We start from the raw sequence: 17633 nt of genomic DNA, 5'->3' as shown, positions 1-17633 counted from the left end.
CGTTTGCTTTTGGTAGCATGTCAAAGTGGTTTAGATAGTGTAAAGTCCCTCTCTACTCAAACTTTCCTGGCAATCTCTTGGCTTACAGCTAAGCTAACCTTTTTGGTGCTGTATGTATTCGAAATCTCGTGCAAAACTAATATTCTTGTATGTTGTTTTTCATTTTTCATCTCAAATAATGAATCAAGCCTCCAGCTTCCATCAAATTCTAATTTTAGTCAAACCCTAAGCCAACTTTGTAGCCAGCAAACAAACTCCTAATTAAACCAAGTCTTACAACGGATATTTTGGCTTCTCAGTTTTCAAATCACAACTTTCACACAAGCATGTGAGATGCACGTGTGTTTTATTAACGGAAGACTAACAAAAGTTTAGATTTGGACAATAATTGATAACTGAAGACCCGTTTCTTGTTACCAACTTTTTTACCATGAGGGGTATTGTCCTATCAAGCAAAAAAATGGTCGAGATGACAACTTTCTCATGAGATGCGAAATTTGTGGTAATTAGGTTAGGTTAGGTTTGTTCTTGCTCTGAGTTGATTTTTGCTGTCTTGTAACATAAATTAAAGTTATGAAAGAATAGAACCCAAATCATCCTTGAGCTACCTGCAGTTGGAGAATGATAGGAAATGGAGTAAGCAAAAATTCATACCATTTATGCAGTGGTAGAGAGTACGACTTTCTAAAGAGTTGCGAAATTTGTTGTTTGGGTTAGGTGTGTTCTTGCTTAATATTATGGCAACATCAAGCTTAATAACACAAACTTGGGAAGGAATATGACATCTACTATTCTGCACCGGGATATGCAAGGAATGTAGTGGCTCACATAAACAAGAAGCAGAAATACAAATTGGTATATATGCACATTCATTTGTGTATTTTGAATGAATCAAATATAAATAATTCGAACAACTCACTATCTATTATTGATTCATTATTGCCGACTCAAGCCCAGATAAAGAAGCAATTCAGTGTGTTGCCGCAAAGCTTCAAGTTAACATTTTCAGCCGTTTGCTTTAGGTTCCTTATTATACTAAAAACAACACTAGGTGGCTTTAACTATAAGAAAATCGGAGATTATATCTTAAGGGCTATAAATCATCAAGCAAGGAAAGGAGGTCGAGTTACAAAAATTGATTAACCTTTTTATTTATCTTCACCAGTGAATGAAGAATCACAAGGGTACGTAGGAATGTGGATTGGTTTGATGACGACACAAATGCTGGAGATGTGGCTTAAATTGCCGGTAAAAAAATCGGAGATTATATTTGCGAGGCTTTATTCGCTCAAGCAAGGAGAGGAGGTTGAGTTACAAATAGAGAAAGTTTATTTGAATCCAATTTATATATCTCTACATCCAACTAATAATTTTTTTAACAAACTACCAAATTTGCCCTTCAATGAATGAAAATGAAAAGAAAAAAAATATTAGAACTCAAAACCCATCGACCGTCGACACACACTTTGTTTATCTTTATACCCACTCCCCCATTTTTTTTCCAGTAAACCAAACTACTTCTCCTCGATGTCAGCGACGGCCACCATCCTCCTCCACTTTTTATTTTTATTTCTGCTCTCTCTTTTCTCTTTCCTCTTGAACCGAATGGAACTGCAATGCTCCACCGGCTTTGCTGTCGACAATGATTTCGATGTATGTTACTGCGCCAACTTACGGACTCTCTCTCTTTCTCCGTCAGCCCGTCCGTTGGAACCTGTAGCTTCCCTTCATTAGTCGTTGTTTATTCCCCAAGCTGTTGACGTTTAATCCCAAAACCAAAGTACTAATTCAAATTGACCGAATTGACTTAATCATAATGTTGCATATATATTAGTTTATCAAATTAATAGGCACCGGAAAAAGTTAACCAAACAAGAAAGAGAGAGAGATGAGAGCAACGGTGGTTAACTGCGTTTGGGTTTGCGTTCACCGACAAAAATGAGAGACTGGGTGTAAGGATCGTGTGTTGATGGTTGATGGGTTTTATGTTCTAATATTTTTTTTTTTCCATTCACCTAAGGGCACGTTTGGTAGTTTATTAGGAAAGAATTATTAATTGGGTATAGAGTTACATAACATCAGTTCAAATAAAATTTCCTTTACAAATATTGATTGACCTTTTTTATTGGGAAGTGTTATTGGCACTCTAAAAATCTCATTGTACACTCTTCACAAGTGTATTTTTTTTTTCCAAATATAGAAAGCTTAGAGTGTAGAATGAGATTTTTAGAGTGCCAATAACAAATCCCTTTTTATTTTTCTTTACTTAGGGATGATTTCGGTTCGGTAACCTAACCAAAATGGTCTTGCCGAAAACTAAACCGAACATTTCGGGAGGGGGAAAAAACTGAAACCAAACTGATTACTTTGGTATGCCAAAATTTGATAAATCGAAATATTTTCCATTTTTCGGCCCATTTTTTTTAGCCCAATTTTTTGCCTTGTGAATTTATGTTGCTTTTTAGCCCAATTTTGTTGGGCTTTGGAATCTTTCCAATTTTTTTTTTAATTTTTTTGTCAATCCACATACAAAATTCTACAACCTTAATTTTGACAATTTTTATGAACTTTGCCACTTTGCTTCAAAAATTGGCACAATTTTGAGTTTCATTATCATTAGAAATTCAGGATACTAAATTACTACACTAGTTACTAGTAGGTAACACCTACTACTAATGTATCACTAGCAAACTACTCAATTACATGCAACCAAAACCTAAAAATAAGCTCTAATTTGGTTGGAGGCTTAAAGCCTTACAATAAAAAATGAAATAAATAAGTTACAAACTTAGTCATGACAACCAAAAAATGATGTGGTCATGGTGAGACGGTAGCGATAATGTCAGTTGTGGCAATGATGAGACGGTGGATGCGATAGTGGCCATGGTGGTGAGGGTGCTGGGAATATAGAATATGGTAGTTGTGACGATGGTGGTGGAGGTTGTGGTGTCAAAGATGGTAGCGGTGGTGGTGAGACAGTGAAGAATGTTATGGTGTTGACAATGATGTGGTAGTGGTTGACGTGATTTATTTTTATTTTTATTAAAACTCTAATTTTGTTTTGTAATGTATTCTTCATTTTTTATTATTTTGAAGATTGTTATGGGAAAATAGAAGAAACATTAATTTGATATCTACAAAACCTAGTCTAAATATTGTTTTATGCGTTTTTCATTTTTTGAGTTTATTTTTATAAAACAGTAAACCTAACACATCTTTTACTCGTTTTTATCTTCAAAAAGAAAAAAAACCATTTTGCAAAATACTAACGAACAGACCCTGAACCATTGCCATACAAGTAAAACTAACTCTTCATCCAATTGATAAAATTAGGCAACTGAGAAAAACGAAATTTGAAGAATGAGTAGAAAATAAAGTGAAACAGAATAAAATCTACAACTACTTTTAAAGAAAAATAAATAAATAAATAGATGTGTAGCATAGCAAAATAAAATAAATAAATAAATAGTAAATAAATATAAAAAAATCAAAGCGCCTTCTTTCTCTCTCGCTTGTGCTTTTGCTTCGTTTGATCGTCCAAATTTCGTTGCCTGAGCTCCTGAACCGGTAAGTTGCTCGATTCAAATTTTTTCCTTGTTGGGTTTCTTCTCCTTGGTTCAATTTGCTTGCTTTAATTGAACTGGAATATGATCAGAAAATCTTAATTTTGGGGTGTCGTATAATTGCATTGCTACTTACTTTCAATTGGGTTTCTTCTCCTGATCAGATCTGGCTATACTCACTTTCAATTCTTCTTCTTTTTTCTTGTTTCTTGGGATTTTTAATTTGGAAGCTAATTTAGCTTATTATTTATGGATTTCTATACGTTTTTATTTATTTATTTTTTGAATTCTATTTACTTTTTGTTGTTCCAGTTAATGGACTGATTTGTTTGTGTTTTGTTGGTCTGATAGGGTTGTGATCTAAGAAACATGGTGAAGGACACTGCTTACTATGAAGTATTGGATGTCAATGTCGACGCCTCTTATGCTGAGATTAAAAAGGCCTACTATCTCAAGGTAATTCACTTTCTTGATTTCTTCATGTTTTCGCTCTTGCAGAAGCAATCTTAACCGCGAACAATAATAATTCTGTTTTCCCCGATTCAGAGTTTCAAAAGTTTGTAGTTGCTTTTGAGTAGTTATACCTTATAACTGCCGATTTAAGTTAGTGCATTGTTTGAATTCAGTAGTATGGTTTGGTTCGGTTCACACAATTTTTATAGGTATCTGGCTTGTAATATATACTTTATGTTTATTTATTCTAAATTCTCTACGAAAGTTCGCCATTTCCAGGAATTATCGGGCTTTTAAAGCCTCAAAATTATTGTTTGTCCAAAGCTTTAATCACATCACAGAACTGATTCTTACGCAGAATTGATTCGTTTATTAGTTATGCCTCCACATCACTATGCACTGTGCTTTGCTATATGCTACCTTGACTGCCTTCTCATGTTTAAAGTATTTCAATTTTCTTCTCGTTATAATTGTATGCCCAGATTTTATTTTATGTTTAGGATAGAGACATCTACCTAATTATAATATGGGGTTTATATGTTGTTTCTAGGCAAGGCGTGTTCACCCTGATAAAAATCCTGGAGATCCAAAGGCTGCCGAAAATTTCCAGGTAAGCTAACTAAAAATCTGAGCTATTAAATTACATTTTCTATTGACAACCGAAACTTGTGATTGAATTTTCATATGCATAACCATCACTATACTTGTGTTCATTGTGTTGAACTTATAATATCGATGAGTTTTTTCTGGGAAAGTTTGGAGATGCATTATTGAAAAACCAAAACTCAAGACTTATAGAATTATATTGTAATTTGATGTTAACTTGAATTAGGCAAGTACGCTTTGGGCTACCTGCCCTGAATGTATATGTACATTTCCTCCCCAAGCCAGTTGTATTTTCATGTAAAAAGTACAGGAAAATGTTTCATTTCGCATCTAATGTTGCGTTCTTATTTATTACTTTTAAGTTTTCTTGTCATTTTGGGTCCTAATTTCCTGGGTATCGTATTTTCTTTAAGGCACTGGGCGAGGCTTATCAGGTTTTAAGTGATCCAGAGAAGCGTGAAGCATATGACAAGCACGGAAAGGCAGGCATACAACAGTAAGTTTTTACAAACTAGGGAATATAATAACTATTTAAATATTTTATCATTAAAATAATAATCACTAATGATATTATGCCATTTTGTAATTTCCTGGAAAGAGTTGTAATGCATTTTTAAACATTTCCTGCAATTAGTCTCCATGATATTAAGTTGTGCCTAAACGAAGTTTTTCTAATTTGGAGATGATGTTTATTCTCCAGTTGTAACAATTAGTAAAGTGTTGAAATGATTCGTGAATGAGATGCACGATACCATCAGGCTCTCATTCTGTCTCAAGGATAACATGTTGGAAATACTTATATCTGCAATTATGTTTTTTCTTTCCAGGGATTCCATGGTAGACCCTGCAGCTGTGTTTGGGATGCTTTTTGGGAGCGAATTCTTTGAAGATTATGTTGGTCAACTTGCTTTAGCTTCTTTGTCATCTGTTGAAATTGAAGAAGAGACACAGGACCCTGAAGTCCGTAGGCAGAAAGTCACGGAGAAAATGAGGGTACGTATTTTACACTGGCATTATTAAGATATTGGGTTTTCAGTATGCATAATTATATCCTCTACCTCTTTTTTATTTTATTTTTTGTTGTTGTGTAGACCTTGCAGAAGGAAAGGGAAGTAAAGCTCATAACTATTCTGAAAGATCGCCTTCAACCATTTGTTGATGGTCGTAATGATGAGTTTGTAAAATGGGCAAATTCAGAAGCACAACGCCTCTCGTCAGCAGGTATACCCTTTTTGTTCTCCCGCCAAAAGTGACAATATTGTTTTCCGAAAAGGTTTTAAAATTCTGTATTATGACATTGTACCTGATCATTTGCCTTTAAAAAAAAATTGCTTCATTCAGCAGGTACTATAAAGCTGCATTTAACTTTCGATAAGCAATTGCCTAAAGGAGATGAAAGTTTAATTCTCTCTTCCAACGAAACTCACCAAATGACCTGCTTGCTTCTGAAAATAAATAAATGAGCTGGAGAAATGTTGCATTTTCACCAATTGTATGGTTTCAATGTACACTTTAAAACACTCTAGCAAATTAGGAAAAGCACTCCGACAACTATAACTTTTATACAAAAACACTTCAAGAGATCAATTGGGGAATAAAAACTCTTGTCTATCCACTTGTCCTGATGTAATTGATTTTTTGTTGTAAAGTTTCTTTGATGCCCTCCTCCGATTACAAAGTAAGATGGTTTTTTTCCTTAAGTGTTGAGTTTGAAGGTTTTTTTTTCAAGAAATTGTAATGTTATCAAGGGCTTACATGTGAAAAGCCCTTAAAATTTTTCAATGATGTTCCACCAATTGTATTGGTTTTGATGTATACTTTAAAACTTTACAGTGCTTACTAAATGAAACCTTAATTTTGCTTCTTGCTTGCTGCAATTAGCCCTGAGCCATAATTGATTTTCTTTTTATTAGCCTTTGGTGAGGCTATGCTGCATACGATTGGTTATATTTACACGAGGCAAGCTGCAAGAGAAATTGGAAAAGACAAACGATACATGAAGGTTCCATTTTTAGCAGAATGGGTGCGAGATAAAGGACACCAGATAAAATCACAAGTATCAGCAGCTTCAGGTACACATTTGCTATCAAGGAGTTCTTTGGTGAAGCACTGGCTGTATATCCTTCAGTGTGAAAATTTGTTATGGTCTGGGAAAACTGATTATTATCTTGATCTGTGCAGGTGCTGTAGCTTTAATTCAACTACAGGAAGATCTAAAGAAGTTGAACCAAGGTGAAAACAAGGAAGAGACCTTAATGAAAGCCATTGAAGAGAGGAAGGATCAAGTGCTTAATTCTCTATGGCAAATTAATGTTGTTGATATTGAGTCAACCTTATCACGTGTCTGCCAAGCAGTGAGTTCCAGTTTTTCCTTTCTTAAGCCTAATAATAGTACTTCATCCGAAAAGCTATTACTTTGCGGTATTAGGTAAATACAATCGAGGTAGCCTCTAGTAGAATTTGAAGAAATCATTAAAAATTGTGTTCTATTCTTCAGGTACTTAAGGACCCCACTGTGTCCAGGGATGATCTGAGGGATCGGGCTAAAGCGTTGAAAAAGTTAGGAACAGTCTTCCAAGTAAGCGTTTCTTTTCCTTGAATTGTAGCAATATGTCCTTCCAGGACCCGAAATTTTCTTTTGGCCGGATGTGAAAATTTCAAACTCAGTAATTTTTATTGGCAAACGAATATTCTACAATCTCATATTTCCATTATTTTCCAGGGTGCGAAAGCTGCTTACAGTAGAGAGAACAGTCTCCGCCATGAAAGCGACACCAAAATAGATTCTGCATCATCATCGTAATTGCTTCATATATACAAAAAGCAATTCCATCTTCATTGTGATGTGCGTGGGCATGTTTAAGGTGATAGGGTTTTATAGCGTATGTTTCCGCTTGATTTGATTAGTTTAGTGTGCTACCCTTGACTTGAATCAACCTTTGCTTGTTTCTGTTGTATTTAATTGTGTTTCTTTTGTATGTACATGAATGAGCTATATAAATAAGAATTAGTGTTTTCAAGGCTGGAAATCTTTTTGTTGAGCTCCATAGCCTTAAAATCAGGTGAATGTTGTTGCAGGATTGGCCACATTTTTGCCTGTTTGAGAAACATTTGTATTCAATGCTGCCTCGATGTACTATAAAACCAAGATTGGGGTTGTCCGCTAAGAATTCAAAAAATCTAATAAAACGAAGAATGAATCAATGAAATGTTGCTTGATCTTTAGTACAATGAGTTGATTTTCTCACCCAAAAAGATCTAAATGTACTTTTAAGCAATTGCTCTATAGACCCTATACTTGTTCCTGAAGTAGAAAACGTTCCATTTGTTCTGAATGGCTTCTTTCAAAGAAATGTTTTATAATTCTAGGAATATTTAAAGAACAAAATGTAACAAACATCCATCAATGTAGGGTTTTCTTTCATACCCTGTATAATTAGTATTTAGCCTACTAGATTGCACCTTGGCACCTACACTCTTATTATCTGTATTGACACTCTAACACTTCTTCCCACACTTGTTTACTTGTCTTGTGTGCATTACTTAATTGGTTTTTGATTTCTCACATCTTCATATCACTGTCACTTCCGCATTGCGCGCATGGCTACGTCACCATCACGTGACGGCCAGCATGGCTCAATTTAGGTCGGGGTGTGTCATGTAATGGCAATAAAATTAAATGGAGTATCGCAAAAATATTATTTTTAAACAAAAACAATTGCACATTCTTTAATATAAACTTATCAAGAACTCTTGCAGCATGTAGTTCTTCACGTCCACTTGCACCATTTTCCAAGAGTTAAACTTGATAGAACACTTTTCCCGCACCAATCCCCTTATATCGAAAATAAGTTCGGCGTACACTTCAGCAGAACTTTTGTCACCAAATGATGGCAAATGCTTACGTCGGTACCTCTCTAATGTCACCACAGCTTTCTTCATTTTTTTTCCTACCACAATAAATTAAAACGTAATAGCCTATTAAAACAATAATTTCAACCATATCAAATGTAAAACAATTAACTTGACAATAATTTTTTTTTACCTTTCCTTTCATGAGAGCCTTCTCCCTCCCAACCTTTCGTTGAATCTGAAATCAAATCGACCATGGTTTGTTATAAAACCTTCGCAAAATAGGGTTCTGAAACTGTGTTCATATAAAACTTGACACACTTTGCGCGGCAAACCCTCGGTCGCGCAAGTTTGTTACAACTCCCTGCTATAAATGGGAGCGTTTGATGCCTGACTGAACAATTTGACTATGTTCATAAAACTTTGTGCGACGAACAGTAGTAGTCGTCACGCTAAGCCATCTTGCGCGGCAAAAGACTTTGTCGTGCAAAGTCATCTTGTGCGATGAAATCTTCGTCATCACGCAAACATCGGAAGAAAAAAAAAACTTTCCACAAAATAATTAAAACCTTAAATAATTACAAACAAATATTCAGTTATAATATTTATTCTACAAATAATTAAAACCTTAAATAAATTGAATTAATCCATTCAATTATTTAAAAACCCAAACAGGAATTAAAGCCTAATTAATTCCAAATACATAACTTATAAAAAAAACCTTAAATTTGAATATTGTCCTCAAAAACATAAATTTAAAGCTACTGTTTCGATGGTCCTCAATTCTGCTCCATGTCATCATGCCATCGCTTGTAACCTCCCTTTAACGCCTCCTCCATCAGCTTCATCAACTCTTTGTTCGTATCATCATCAAAAGTATACTTACACTGTTACACTTATATGCAAATAATTAATTCCAACATATAACAAAAAATGTCACAAAAATTAATTATTGATATATCAACAGTATACTTACTAATAAATGATCCATCACCACCTTCTTCGCATTCTCAGGCACATATTTCCAAGAACGTCACTAGGCAATAGGATAATATTACTTATAGCTTCACCAATTGCATGCGTGAACTCCACATGCCTCAAATCATAAGGGTTGGTGCGCACGCTCTCATTCCGGTTTTTATCCTCCATCACAGCACGAACATAATTGTGAAGAACAAGGAGAGCAGAAGCGCATATTTATAGGAAGGTTAGGGTCTTTGCACGACGAAGGCTTTGTCGTGCAAACATCTGCACTAAATACATTATTGATTCCTTTGATTCACATGCACTGAATTGTCGAAGGCAAAACTGATAGTAGCTTGTGCGACGAAGCCTTTTTAGCGCATGTTTTGCGTGCCAAAAAATTTACCCGCGTTTTTCCTTTCATACTTTGAGTGACAAGTATACTGTTTTCATCGTGCAAATTGGGTTTGCCTAACAAAGATTTGCATCGCTCAAAGTTGACCTTTTTTGCGTGACCAATATCCTATTTCATCAAGCAAAATTGTCTTGCGCGACGATTTTCCCATTGTCGTGCAAATAATTTTTTCTACTAGTGTTACAAGATATATCATTCAATGATGTGGAGCAAAAGTCTTCAACTCATGAAAATCTTAAGAGACATAAGCTACCGTTTCACCAACATACACATGCATAATAACATTTACTTTGGTTTGAAAAGCCAAATTGTTTCTTCTTCTTAATTTCAATATGTGGTATCCACATGTATATTACAACAAGCTAGCGATTTAGGTACTCTCTTTCTTTTTTAATTTTGAAATTTTTATTTTTATCAACTATACTCCAAATTAAATATATAAGAGAGTTTTAATGAAAATCCAACAATTTATCTTGCACTTAAATGTGGAGTACATGAGGCTAAGAGAGGAGTGTCAAAAACCACTAGCCAAAGAATAAAAACAAAGGCTACATGATGTCTAGTGCAAGCTGGTGCGGCAAATAGCCCCATAAAGAGATCAATGAAACTATATTTGATAGGTTAAGTTGAGCAAAAGTGTCAATTACCTATAAATTCGATCGAGATGCCGAGCGGGACATACGAGTGGTGCTGAGTGTTTTCGACGCATGTGGACGAGAGTAATCGAGCAATCATTTCATTGAACACTTAGTGAACATTTTTAGGTTTTGTACGTATTTCAAATTAAAAGTACTAATTGCATTGTATGAATTTTGTTTTTGGTGATTTGGCTTGTTTAAATTTATTTTGCAATTTAGATACAATCATTTTTACTAAGTTTTATCTATTTATTTATTTTGTCGACGGTTATTGATTGCTAACATAATTGGAATTACTTGAATTCCTGACATTTTAATAAATGGCGGAGCCAGCATAGGGTCATTGGTTATGCATAACCTCAACAACGTAAAAAACCTATGTATATTTGTATCTGTATTGTATTTGATCCTGTAAATAGTTAGGGCAAACTAATTTACAACCTCCTCCTACTAATTCTTCTATTCTTTTATCATCATGTCTTCTTTTCCTCTCTTCTTGTGTGCAACTCTATTATGAGCATGAAATGCTTGAGGAAATGCCTCAGTTTACAAGCCTTTGCAGTCTTCTACATTACTTTATAGTTTCCTATAGCCGCCTTTGACAAGTCCCTACATATCATAGTAGTTGTTGACATATGTTGACATAAGCCTTCAGTAGATGTTGGTAAGAATTAACATGTTCCTAACAGGTGCTCAATGAAATGGTCTAATAAAGTTTTTATGGTCGAAATCATATGATTCAATTATTTCAAAATTCTAACTCCACCACTAATTTTAACATATAATTTTTATTCTCTTTCAATTTCATGTCCCCATTGTCAACATAAACTAAATAAATAAAAGTTAGTGGCAATCTCTAGAGGAGATTCAGGAGATATTATATATGGATACTCATATTCTCTGCACATATGTCATTCCACTCTGTTATAGTCTTCATGCTAAAAGGCATATATCATTCTAAAAATTTTAAAGAATGAAAAATTAATGACTAAAGGTTGTAGCCATAATACATAGCCTACTCAAGCCATGCAATTCTATATATGGAACCTTTTTCTTTTAGCAATTCTTTGGAACTTAAACAAGCTTATCCTATATGTGCAGATCGTTGGTTAGAAGTGTGCGACAGAGGAGAAATTATCAAGAATGCATTTCATATTTACAACACAAACCAATAATGTAATATTAATTGAAATTAGTTAATTAGTTTTTTTTTCTTTCTTTACAAAGTGATATTTTAAACTATTCTAATATATTGAAAGAGAGATTAAAACTTTGGTGTAAGGAACGAGTTTGAATGGAAGAATGCATACGCGCTGTTCTAACCAACTCACATTTAAAGTTGCAACTAGTTGTTAAAGTGGATGACATATGTACATGGCATATATTTCGTTTCCGGGAAATTTAAGAACTGAATTAAGCTATGGTTGTAAAACATGCATGCAGGCATATATGGGCTTGACTATGCCTTCATCCTAGTGAGGTATATTTTGTGATTGATGGCAAACATCTCAAATATCCCACACTAATTTCTGAAATTAGTGCATAACTTCCCACATTCCCATTAATCATATGACGTGCTGATTGGGTCGAAGATCAAATGATCATATGACGTGCTAATTGGGTCTAAGATCAAATTAGACAATAATTGACTGGATGTTAGGGAAGGGATAGATTGGCCAATTATTGGAGGCCAAGGGTACGGATGGTTTGCTTAAGTTAGGGGTTGCCCTAACACCACTTTTTATAAAAAATAAATTAAAGAAAGATGGATTATTTTAGGTATTACAGTGCATGCTTCTCTTTATTCTCCACCAGCGACCTTTCAGTGGTATTTGGTGTGTTGTCCTTGTCTTTATAGATAATTGAAAGCACTAGTCGTCCATAAAAGCAATTTATATACCTTATGTTTCTTTTTAATTCAAGCACAGCCACAGGAAAAACATTTAATTACTCACCAAACTTACATGCCTTCCAAATTTCCATTTCAGTCCTTTTGAGTGTACTCGTAACTGAATTGAACATGTATAGCAAGCTCAAATATGTAAATGCTCATTCATGATGGGGTGTCCCAAATTTATATCGATTTTTTTCAATCTGGTTTCTATTGTTTTTCCATTTTAAGCTTAATTTTATTCCTCTATTCGAACTTCGGTGTTTTTCCTCTTTTTTTTTCTTTTTTTTTTCTTTTTTTTTTTTTTTTTTTCGAAAGTCTTTGATTGTACTGTTAAAATTTTTATAAACAGAAATGTGTTATTTTGATTGCAAAGTTAGAAAGAAAGTTTTGCCAAGACAATTAGGGGTTTTATGATAATTTCCACTGAGGGTCATACATTAAGTACTATTCTGTTAATTAACTATATAAGTCCACTAACTTGTTAGACTTAGTGCCCCAACAAAAGAAAAGTGGTCTATGTCACCTTTTCATTACAATTCAAAACTAAAAAGTGTAAAGCTTTGATTAATTTATAATTAACTGTCAATTTTCTGTTTATCTCTAAGAATTCCCAATTTTCTGTTTCTCTCTAAGAAATCCTCTCAAGTAGATTTAACGTTCCTTTACATTACATTATAGGTATATAGGAAGCACATATCATTTGGTCCATTAAAATTCTTTGAACTTGAATGAGAGTAGAGACCCTCAGAAAGAAACAAGATCCAACAACAAAGTTGCCTAACAACATGGCTTTCATGTTCCTCAAGAAGTTCAGCATCCTCTTTCTTCTGATTTCAGCATCATTTTTCTCATCCTCTTTCGCAGCAGGTTGGTCTTTCTATAAGTCTGCAGCCCTTGCTTTTAATTAGTCATATAAATCCTTGCATTGTCAGAGATGTGTCTGTATACACACATACACACACACGCATATATATATATATATATATATATGTATGTATGTATGTATGTATGTATGTATGTATATGTATATGCATGCACTACAAGAAAAAAGAGCTCTACTGACGAAACAATTAACGCCAAGAATTGGTATTTTTAGTAACCAAAATGATCCTCGTAAAACCCTGATTTCTTGTAGTTATACCCTCATGCATAATTAGCAGCTCCAGAAGCCCCTTAGTCATGATATTTATGAAAATTTAGCTAGTGTGCATGGATTTGATCTTTTGCTTGATACTTATTACGTCAGAGCAGATCATGCATATAAATAAAGTAACTACTATAGTTTTCATAAACTTCTACTCTTTTGATTCTTCTAGGAATATTGTGCAACAAGATATTAATTTATGCAAAAGAAAGAATTTCACTTTGCTTGATACTTATTACGTCAGAGCAGATCATGTAGAAGCATATAAATAAGGGAATTTTAACAAAAAGTTTCCGGTACTATTCACTTTAATGAAAAATCACATTTTTATACTAAAAAGTCAATCTTTGTACTATTCACTTTACCCTTTATTTTCAAGTCTTTTCCATTAGTTTTCCTTATAAATAAAGTAACTACTACAGTTTTCATAAACTTCTACTCTTTTGATTCTTCTAGGAATATTGCGCAACAAGATATTAATCTATGCAAAAGAAAGAATTTCACCCTTACTCTTAATATGCATGATATGAGAACTGCATTTGCAGGTCGAAAATCGAAGTTTGTCAACAAGTTGGCCAAAGAAGTGGATGCAAACACAGAGGTTTGTAACTAGAAAGGCTTCAGAAATTCTGGTGTTTATGATCTCCTCCTTCTTCTTCCTCCTCCTAATTAATTAGTATTACTTGTATAAATTCATAAGTTTTGCATCTGACTCGCGCGTTATCTGATTTTCATGTGGTAGGAAATGTTAGGGAAGCCATTGAACCACGAAGAAGTAGCTAGAATCCATGAAAGGCTTCTTAGAGCTAACACCAAAGACTATGGACGATATGATCCAGCACCTGCTCTTGTTAAGCCTCCTTTCAAGCTCATTCCCAACTGAGATGATCGTGATGGTTTAGCGTTTTAGCCTTCGGCGTTTGCAGTCGGATTAGTGACTTAATTATATTAATTAAATAAATGAAGTAGCTTCTGTGTACCCACTACTATAAAAGAAATCCTAGCTAGTGTAATTATGTGAGATATATATAGACATATATACTAAGTTTTAAAGTGTAATATTGTATTTTAATTAAGTCATATGAAGAATGATGTTTATGCGTGTAGGGCATTTAGTTTCACCTATATATGTCTGCATGAACTGAATAATGACCAATCTATATGCGTAATTCTGGGAACTCATCCCCTCTTGCAGTTCTTTGTTTTGTTTGGAGTTATTCAGATCATACATTACGATATATACTTTTTTGTTTGTTTGTTGAAAATAACATATGAATTACAACATTTAGTTTTGAATGTTACATAATATAACTGCTGAAAATTGTCAGTAAATAATTAGCATAGAGTGACATCTAGCTTTTACTTTGTCAAACAAATTTCTGAATTTAAATATTATGAATGACATTTGTTGTATTTACAAATATAAAATGAGAAGGTTCAAAAACTAGTAGAAGAATAATTAGAAGCCATGGTAGTTTACTAATTTTTATTTTTATTTTTGCAAAAGGGCGCACCGAAGTTAAACAAGCAACAATAGAGTCTAACATGGTGTTTTTACAGTTTCAATTCTAAAGTAAAAACAGTTAAGTGTTTGGTAATATTAAGTTTTTACAGAATTTTGAGTGATAAAAATAATATCATAGTGTATGGTAAGAATCGTGTTCCAGTCTTTATATTCATTCCAATGTATAATTGCATTTAGTGGACTTTTGGAGTCTCATTCATAGAATATGTACCAAGAGAATATAATGAATAGAATAATTACATGGAAGTAATTACCATCAGTAGCGAAGTCAAGGTGGGGGCAATGGGATTCCTTGACCCCAATAACCTTGTGTCGATAGCCCAAGCAAGAAGAAGGAGCTGCTGCTCCATTTGTTAGCCATCACTCCATCAATGCCTCTTCTCCCCCTGCTAAATCTTCCCACCATTGTGAATCTACTGCCTGGCATCCTACAGATCATCAGACCTACGTTTTCGGCTTGCCCTGTCTAGAGTGTCGAATCGGCCGGTACTCCATCGTCGTCAAGTGGGGATTTGGATTCTTTGGACTCCTCGATGGGTTCCATACACTTTGCACAACCGTTTTATATAGACCTCGTTTGTGAGCTTCTATGCAGAGCTTGGTAAGTTGTGCGATGCGTGTAAGGTGTTTGAGGAAATGTCTGAACCATGTATGGTTACGTGGGATGTGATGATTGATGGGTTTGGGAAGAATGGGGATATGGGTTATGTTGTTTTGCTATTTGAAAGCGTGCCACAAAGGGGCGTGGTTTCAAGGACAAGCATTATAAACGAGTTTGGGAGAAATGGATGTTTTAGCGAGGGAATTCGGTTTTTTCAGATGATGATGAATCATGAGAATGTGAAGGGTTGTTTTGTGAAATGAAGCTACTTATGTTAGTGTGCTTTCTTCCTGTGTTAATTTGGGTGGGTGGGGATCTATTTATTGGGGGAAGCAATTACATGGGCATGGGTCCAAATCCGGTGTCATTGAAGCTCTTGCTCTTGGGCCAAATGCCGGTGTCTAATACTCCGATGATGACATCACCAGCCGAGGGTAAATTTCTAACCCCATCATTGTAAATTTTTAGCTTCGCCACTTATTACTATTAACCATAGTCATTAGTGATGACATGGTTACTTAAGAGTGAAGAATGTGATTAGTTGAGAAGTGTGGTTAGTTGTAAAGTGTAGGCAGTTAAGGTGGTTATAAGGATAAGTTTGTTAGAAGATGTTGTGGTAATAACCAAGAAGTTAGAGGGTATTATTGTAATTGAGCACATCATTTAGCTCTATAAAACCAATGTGTAAATTGCCATTTATGGCATCTAGAAATATACAATCATTCTCTATCAACACATACTCTTTCTTATTGCTCTCTAGTTTTTCATCTCAATTCTTTACATTTGTTAAAAGATCTTAGTGAAGTTAATATGGTATCATCGCCAGCAAAGGCTCACAACCATTTCTAATCCTGAAGCTTTCATCTCTTCCGCTGATTCAACTTTGAAGGTCCTCTGGTTCTTGGTGGTGATTCAATTCTGCAGTTCTTCAAAAATTGGGTTTTGAAGGTTCGCGACATTGTTGATGTTGCTAAGGTGCTATTGTTTGTATTCTCAATCAGTAATTTGGAGATTTGATTCGTCAGTATTCTGCATCTGTGTTAACCATTCTACAATTAAAAGTTTCCAAGATTCTATGGTTTGGGAATTTTGAGTTGATTGCTCGAATGTTCATGTGATTTCTAAATTTTTTTTATTTGTTGGTAATTCAAGAAAGTGTCAATCTTTCTTGATTTAGCTGAAGATATCAATCTTTCTTGGCATATAAAGAAAGTGTCAATCTTTCTTGAATAGTAAGTGCCAATCGTTCTTGGATAACTAGATAGCAGTAAGTATCATTCTCACTTCAGAGGGTGAAATTCTTCTATGAAGTATTGCAATTTGTGTTTCTTGAGTATTTCATCATGTCTACAACTACTGTTAAGGTTGAGAGTTTTTTGGGCATGCTTACAATAAAACTGAAGGATGACAATTTTGCTAAATCGGCATTTCAGTTTAAGTCAGTTCTTAAATACTATAAAATGTTTGGTCATTTTGATGGTACTGATGTATGTCCACCAAAATTTGTGATACATACTAACACTGGGATCACAACTGAGATTACTACATCATACATTGAATGTGAATCAACAGATATACCATTGCTCAATTTGTTATTGGTAACTCTATCTGATGAAGCTATTGAATATGTTCTTGGTTGTAAAACTACATTTGAAGCTTGGTCAAATCTTGTGGAACGTTTTGCCTCTGTGTCTCCATCAAAATTTAAATATATCATCTACAAGTTTCATGCTAGAATGTTAGATTTGTGGAAAAAGATGACATTTTTCACTAGAGTGTTTTCACAGGGAAAATTATGCATTTCAAGGTCCACCTCCACCTGCAACATTGAATGCTATGGCAACATAACAAACACCTCAATATGTTAAACAAGATTCATGGATTGTTGACGCTGGAGCTTATCATCGTATTGCTGTTGATGTGAATGCATTCAATCAAGTCACTCTATTTGAAAGTTGGAAGAAAATCACAATTGGCAA

The 17633-nt window shown here is 34.4% G+C and overlaps 2 protein-coding genes across 3 annotated transcripts; both read left to right on the top strand.

Annotated features, from left to right (window-relative positions):
- Window positions 1-3415: 3415 nt before the first annotated feature.
- On the top strand, window positions 3416-7651 carry LOC103962036 (chaperone protein dnaJ 10). Its single transcript, XM_009374702.2, has 10 exons — window positions 3416-3567; window positions 3915-4019; window positions 4567-4626; window positions 5036-5118; window positions 5450-5615; window positions 5714-5843; window positions 6536-6694; window positions 6804-6976; window positions 7120-7200; window positions 7345-7651. Exons 2-10 carry the CDS (start codon window positions 3933-3935, stop codon window positions 7423-7425), a joined length of 1020 nt encoding a protein of 339 aa, XP_009372977.2. The 5' UTR covers window positions 3416-3567; window positions 3915-3932; the 3' UTR covers window positions 7426-7651.
- A 5020-nt stretch (window positions 7652-12671) lies between these two features.
- LOC103962037 (protein CASPARIAN STRIP INTEGRITY FACTOR 1-like) lies at window positions 12672-14684 on the top strand. Of its 2 annotated transcripts, XM_048581168.1 has the most exons (4): window positions 12672-12936; window positions 13063-13251; window positions 14074-14129; window positions 14271-14684. In XM_048581168.1, the coding sequence occupies exons 2-4, from the start codon at window positions 13113-13115 to the stop codon at window positions 14409-14411; spliced, it is 336 nt and encodes a 111-aa protein (XP_048437125.1). In that variant the 5' UTR covers window positions 12672-12936; window positions 13063-13112; the 3' UTR covers window positions 14412-14684. The 2 variants fall into 2 exon arrangements, with proteins under 2 accessions (XP_048437125.1, XP_009372978.1); XM_009374703.3 differs by having other exon boundaries at window positions 12672-13251.
- Window positions 14685-17633: the final 2949 nt, after the last annotated feature.

This window comes from the organism of the source record quoted next, unplaced genomic scaffold, assembly GCF_019419815.1.
Source record: "Pyrus x bretschneideri cultivar Hongxiangsu unplaced genomic scaffold, Pyrus_bretschneideri_v1 Contig16, whole genome shotgun sequence".
NCBI lineage: Eukaryota > Viridiplantae > Streptophyta > Magnoliopsida > Rosales > Rosaceae > Pyrus > Pyrus x bretschneideri.
The sequence above is the reverse complement of the archived record's forward strand: the minus strand, read 5'-3'. Positions and strand labels throughout refer to the sequence as shown.

Bases quoted from the DNA above. Each gene is read 5' to 3' on its own strand.
- LOC103962037 (XM_048581168.1), top strand. From the start codon at position 13,113: ATGAGAGTAGAGACCCTCAGAAAGAAACAAGATCCAACAACAAAGTTG. The intron at 13,252-14,073 runs GTTGGTCTTTCT...CTGCATTTGCAG, and splicing joins CTCATCCTCTTTCGCAGCAG to GTCGAAAATCGAAGTTTGTC. The intron at 14,130-14,270 runs GTTTGTAACTAG...TTCATGTGGTAG, and splicing joins AAGTGGATGCAAACACAGAG to GAAATGTTAGGGAAGCCATT.
- LOC103962036 (XM_009374702.2), top strand. From the start codon at position 3,933: ATGGTGAAGGACACTGCTTACTATGAAGTATTGGATGTCAATGTCGAC. The intron at 5,844-6,535 runs GTATACCCTTTT...TCTTTTTATTAG, and splicing joins ACAACGCCTCTCGTCAGCAG to CCTTTGGTGAGGCTATGCTG. The intron at 6,695-6,803 runs GTACACATTTGC...TGATCTGTGCAG, and splicing joins ACAAGTATCAGCAGCTTCAG to GTGCTGTAGCTTTAATTCAA.